Here is a 6000-nt window from a genome sequence, read left to right on the forward strand (position 1 = left end):
AGCCGCTGGGATCCTCTGATTCAGAAAGGTCCTGAAGTTGTCACTAAGTCCCTCTCAAGAACTTTCTCCCCTCTCTTCTTCTTCTTCGTTGGTACGTTGGGTCTGCATGTGGAGTTCTTCCTCTGTAGACTCTGGTTCATAGAGGTCTCCTCTTGTGTCCACAGTAAACTGCATGTCATCGCCGCTGTCAGAATCACTCATTTCTGCAGTTTTGATCCTAAAAGTGTCTAAGCTAAAAATGCTACGTGCTTGTTGATCCAAACAGCTGATCGGCGTGTCTCTGTGAGAAATCACGTGAAATAGACGACCCCGTCTGCAGAGAGAGTATCCTAGCTTACCTGCAGGTCTTCTGGGAATGTTCTCATTAAAGGGGAAGAGCTCACCGGGACTCATTGTGGCTAACAGGAGCACTAGTACTGTAACTCAAACGACCACACTTCAAAAACAGTGAAATATCCCTTTAATGAAGTTATTTGCTGCAGTTTCATGTAAAAATCAGAAGGAAGGTTCAAACACAAAGTCCAGATGAACAGTTTGAAACTCTCTCCTGTGCCTCAGCAGGAGGTAAACTTTGAAGTAATACTTTGCATTAGATTTATGATCTGTTGTTTTGGATGGTTTGAATCCTGCAGTCATGTTTTCTCCCTCTTAGAATCGTTCTTATATTAAAAGAGGATTTCTGTTCATTAGCAGCTAACATTGGTGAATTGACTCTATGTTCTGCCTGTTGTTAAAGTCTCATGTCCATGTTCCTCTTACAGGAGATGAAACCTACCAGGACATTTTCCAGGATTTCACCCACATGGCTTCCAACGACCCGGACAAGCTGAAGCGCTACCAGCAATACGATCCTCAAAGACCCTGACACGACAACACGGCGTCCACTCTCACTCAGAGACACGGTCTACTCAATCTCAAAGAGACGAAGATGTCTGGAACAACATCCGTCTCCTTCCCTCCATCATCAGTGATCACTGAAGTCCAGTAGTCCTGCCACAGCTGGATTCATGTCCCCACATCTGACATGGACTAAGCTGCTCGAGTCCTATTTTATCAACATATCTAACTTTCCCTTTTATCAGCGTTTCACTTTACAGGTGAGCTTCAGGTGTGACCTGTTAGTGAAAGGTTTAACCCTTTAGAGAGGGGCGCAGTGAGGCGCAGTGAGGCGTCCTCATCTGAAAGCTGTTTTTAACTTTCTCTTGTTTCGATCAAACTTCGTCTTCGTCACTTCCTGACAGAAGAAATTCAAAGATCGATTTTTAACTTTAGTATAAAAATATAAGCACATGTTGGACTTTTAAATACTTACATGTTTCAATGCTTCCTCTTATCAAGGCTCCTTTTGAACTCTCTGCTTCAGGATCTTTATGTAACAAAGTTCAGCTTCATCGCTCTCAGATCTTTGATCCCCTCTGATGGAGACATGTTGATGTACAGACGATCACAGTAAACATTTTATCCATGAGTTTTTAAGATTCAGAAGGAGCTGGTTTTTATTTCAAGGCTCTTTATTACAGAACAAAGTTCTCCCAATGATTACAGGTTTCCATGTTGTGGCTGAGTCAGTACTTAAAGTGTCAGCGCTCCAGAACGGTGATTTTGCAGAATGGAACATCTTCAGTCTGGTCTGGATTGATCAGATCCGGTCTGGTCTGGATTGATCAGATCCAGTCTGGTCTGGATTGATCAGATCCGGTCTGGTCTGGATTGATCAGATCTGGTCTGGTCTTGATTGATCAGATCCGGTCTCGTCTGGATTGATCGGATTCGGTGTCGTCTGGATTGATCAGATCCGGCCTGGTCTGGATTGATCAGATCTGGTCTGGTCTGGATTGATCAGATTCGGTCTAGTAGTCTGGATTGATCAGATCCGGTCTAGTCTGGATTGATCAGAACCGGTCTAGTCTGGATTGATCAGATCCGGTCTGGTCTGGATTGATCAGATCCGGTCTAGTCTGGATTGATCAGATCCGGTCTCGTCTAGATAGATCAGATCCGGTCTCATCTGGATTGATCAGATCCGGCCTCGTCTGGATTGATCAGATCCAGACTGGTCTGGATTGGTCATATCTGGTCTGGTCTGGATTGATCAGATCCGGTCCCGTCTGGATTAATCACATCCGGTCTCGTCTGGATTGATCAGATCCGGTCTAGTCTGGATTGATCAGATCCGGTCTCATCTGGATTGATCAGATCCAGCCTCGTCTTGATTGATCAGATCTGGTCTGGTCTGGATTGATCAGATCCGGTCTAGTCTGGATTGATCAGATCCGGCCTCATCTTGATTGATCAGATCTGGTCTGGTCTGGATTGATCAGATCCGGTCTGGTCTGGATTGATCAGATCTGGCCTGGTCTGGATTGATCAGAACTGGCCTGGTCTGGATTGATCAGATCCGGTCTTGTGCTCCTTTAAGGTTAGAGAGTTTAACAGAGTTATAAAACTCTACATCAGTGTTGATATTTTAAGAGTAAATCAGGTCTTTTAATATCATTTAAGTCTAGAAGTATCAGAGAACATGTTTGGTAATGTGTCTTTATATCAAACATATAAGTCATTATATAATCCTTTAAAGTCCGCCCAGTTAACCCGAGTTATACTGATTTAAAATTCACTTCACTGAATGTATACCCTGTTATTTAAACCCTAAAGTTCAGTGATTGATGTACAGTATGTAAATGTCTGCAGGTAGGAAGAAGTTAAAGACATCTCAAACATTTCAAACACCAGTTACCAAATCAAGTAAGAACATTTTGACTTCAGGACTGATGGATTTGATTCTGATCATCAGGAGAGTTCCATGAAATGTTCAAATCCAGACATGAATTCTGCAGATTTCACTGGAGTACCATCCTGAGCGGTCTGAGCCTTTAAGAACTGTAACATCTTCTCTGTGACATTCAGAGCATATCATGACGTGTGATATAAAGAGGAAACTTTGGGCAGTGTGAGAAACAACTCTTGTACATTTTGTACAGAAGCTTTTGAATTCTTTGGAGAAGGTGAAGTATAAAGTTAGTGGTACTTGAATCGTTTATAAGCTTTTGTACATGCTGTTCTTCTGTTCTCTTTTTATATTGTTCACCTGTACACCAATACACATGTACTGTATATTCTAACTGTAATATGTTATACTTCAATACATATGGGCCGAGGATTCACCCACGAGTCTGTTTTTATTCTCTTCACTTTCTGGAAGTCGTTACAGGATGTGATGTTTGAACACAGGACAGACACACTAATGTTCTACAGATCAAATAAGACTTTAAATACACACAGTCATGGATGGGTAACTGATGGTTCTTCACTAGCAAGAGTTCACACTGCATATATGGATCATCATTTGTAGTTTTCCATCCTTTATTTCCATGATCAGTGTGCTGGGTTTGCAGAGAACAGCAGTGTGATCCGTCTGCTCAGCAGAGGGAGTTCTTAAAACACTGAGCTGCTCAGCGTGGGGAAGCATCTGAGGCACTGGAAGAACACTTTGTTTCATCTGGATTTAATTTTTAACTAGAACCAAAGATGTAACTTTTAGATTTTATCTTTAAAGATTCATTTGGGGCACCATTGTCTGAGCAGTCTTGGCGTGCGCCCCGTGTACAGAGGCTATAGTCCTCCACACAGCGGTTGCAGGTTCAACTCCCAGGCTCGACCATTTGCTGCATGTCTTCCCCCCCGCTCTCTGCTCCCCAGCTGTCCTGTCCAAGAAAGGCAAACATGTCCAAAAACATAACTTAAAGGGATATTCAGTGTTTTTGAAGTGGGGTCATATGAGTTACAGTAAATACATCTCTAAGATAATAAAACACTAAAATATTAAACCAGTAGAAGAACATAAGTGACTAAATTTGAAATAGATCATGAATAAATGAATAAATAAATAAAACTATTAAGAATAAAAATAAAACTCAGTTAAAAGTGAGACTGAAAAGGTCGGTCTTGAGTTCTCTTTTAAAAATGTTGATCCTCTGTGCCGCCCTCAGATCCTCAGGGTGTTCCACAGGTGTGGGCCGTGATAATAAAAGCTGCCTCACTGTGGGTCTTTGTTCTAACTTTAGGTACCATCAAAAGTCCACTACCTGAAGACCTGAGGGCTCTCACTGGCTCATATGATTAAAGCAAATCTGATAAATAAGAAGGAGAAAGACCAGTAAGAGATTTAAAAACCAATGAAATAATCTTCAAATCTAAAAGATACTGGAAGCCAGTGCAGAGACTTTAAGATCGGTGTGATGTGGGCCCTCTTTCTGGTCTTCGTCAGCATTCTAGCTGCTGAGTTTTGGAGGAGACCAGAAAGAAGAGCGTTACAATAGTCAATTCTACAGGTTCTAAAATATGAACTAGTGTCTGCATCGGCTTGAGAGAGAAACTGACGCACTAGAACTGACTCCAGACACTGGAGGGAACATTGCTGGAAAAATACATTATCAGGTACTTTAAGACTCCATACCAAGAAAAATATAGGGATACAAGACAGATGTGTTGGAGACAATGTGGCTCAATGGAGGCAAATTATTTTCATTTATTCTGGGACTGTCCTAAACTGAGTTTATTTTGGAATGACATCCACAAAACACTAGGCAAGGTGTAAGAGAGGAGGGATATAAAGCTGCTGCAGGTGCTTTTAGCAGCCAGTAAAAAATCAATCATGAGAAGGTGGCTTAAACCAGCAGCACCAACAGTGGACGACTGGTTTGGAATCATTTTGGAAATACTTCAAATGGAGAAGTTGACTTTCTCTCTGAGGATCCAATATTTATCAAATATGGAATAAGTGGATTACATTTATTCCCCAAGTGTGAGCAGATTTTATATGACTCTACCAACAAGGTATTAACCCTCCCCCTCCTTAGAGAATCAAACAGAAATGTAAGCTCCCCTAGTTCTTATGGAAATAGTTATATATCTGATGTTTGTGTAAAAGGAGTGATGATTACTGAGGGAGGAGGTGAAGATTAATGTACAGTATGTGTTTAAATGTTAAGAGTATAAATGGATGCATTCACCTGGAAAGATGGAGGACAGAAACATTTCAGGATTGAGTGGATATCTGGACATCCTACTTATTTCTATGTATACAAATATAAAAGACTGGAAAAGGATAAATACAAATATCTAAGAGTTGTAAAATGTTGTGATGTTACATCATGTATAAAACATTCTACCTTGATGCACAAAATCTTCTGAATTCATAACACATTTAAACTCAGACAACGTTATCCAGTTTAAAGGTTCACAGAGATACAGCTGTTTCATAGAAGTGATCATTTCTATAATTCTCAAATGGAAGAATGTCTGATTAATACTTATGTGCTACAGCATGTCTGCGGGGGCTTTAATTAAAGTGGACGCACTAAATGAGGTCTAAGAAGTATGTAGTACGTTGTGGCTTTAAGTAAAGTGTCAGAAAAACACTTCACAGCAAATATCAAAACAATTGTAGGACCCCAGAGACTTAAGATGAACGGAAGGAGTTCACAGTTATGATCCAGATCCAGTGACTCTAAAAGGAGCTCATCCAATTCAACAGCTGTATTTGTGATGGGGACTGCAGCATCCAGCCATGCAGCTGCAAGAAGACTGGTGTGAAGTGTATCTCAGCATGCAGAAGATGTACAGGCAGTGCATGCAAGAAGCCTATCCATGATGATGTAGAGTCTGGAGAAGACCAAGACTCTTGAGATATTTGACTTTGTTGTTTTTAAACTAGTGTTTGAGATATTGAAATAAACAAATAAAGCTACTGTTGATGTATGTGTAAAAGTGGGCATCATAACCCTAACCCTAACCCTAACCCTATCCCTAACCCTAATCGTTGTGATTAGGGTTAGGGTTAGGTATAGGGTTAGGGTTAGGGTTAGGGTTAGGGTTACGATTAGGGTTAGGGTTAGGGTTGGGGTTAGGGTTAGGGTTAGGGTTTAGGGTTAGGGTTAGGGTTAGGGTTAGGGTTTAGGGTTAGGGTTAGGGTTAGGGTTAGGTATAGGGTTAGGGTTA

At 41.1% G+C, this 6000-nt stretch overlaps 1 protein-coding gene across 2 annotated transcripts in view; it reads left to right on the plus strand.

Moving 5' to 3' along the window:
• The window catches only part of LOC117830732 (arf-GAP with coiled-coil, ANK repeat and PH domain-containing protein 2-like), a 62347-nt gene extending 59183 nt beyond the window's left edge, over window positions 1-3164 (plus strand). The window contains exon 24 of one of the 2 annotated variants that reach the window (XM_034708993.1): window positions 762-3164. In XM_034708993.1, coding sequence (XP_034564884.1) covers window positions 762-865 — 104 coding nt within the window. In that variant the 3' untranslated portion in view covers window positions 866-3164. The remainder of the gene's footprint in view (window positions 1-761) is intronic. The other variant, XM_034709000.1, reaches the window with a different exon arrangement.
• Window positions 3165-6000: the final 2836 nt, after the last annotated feature.

Source organism: Notolabrus celidotus, chromosome 2 (assembly GCF_009762535.1).
Source record: "Notolabrus celidotus isolate fNotCel1 chromosome 2, fNotCel1.pri, whole genome shotgun sequence".
Taxonomy (NCBI): domain Eukaryota; kingdom Metazoa; phylum Chordata; class Actinopteri; order Labriformes; family Labridae; genus Notolabrus; species Notolabrus celidotus.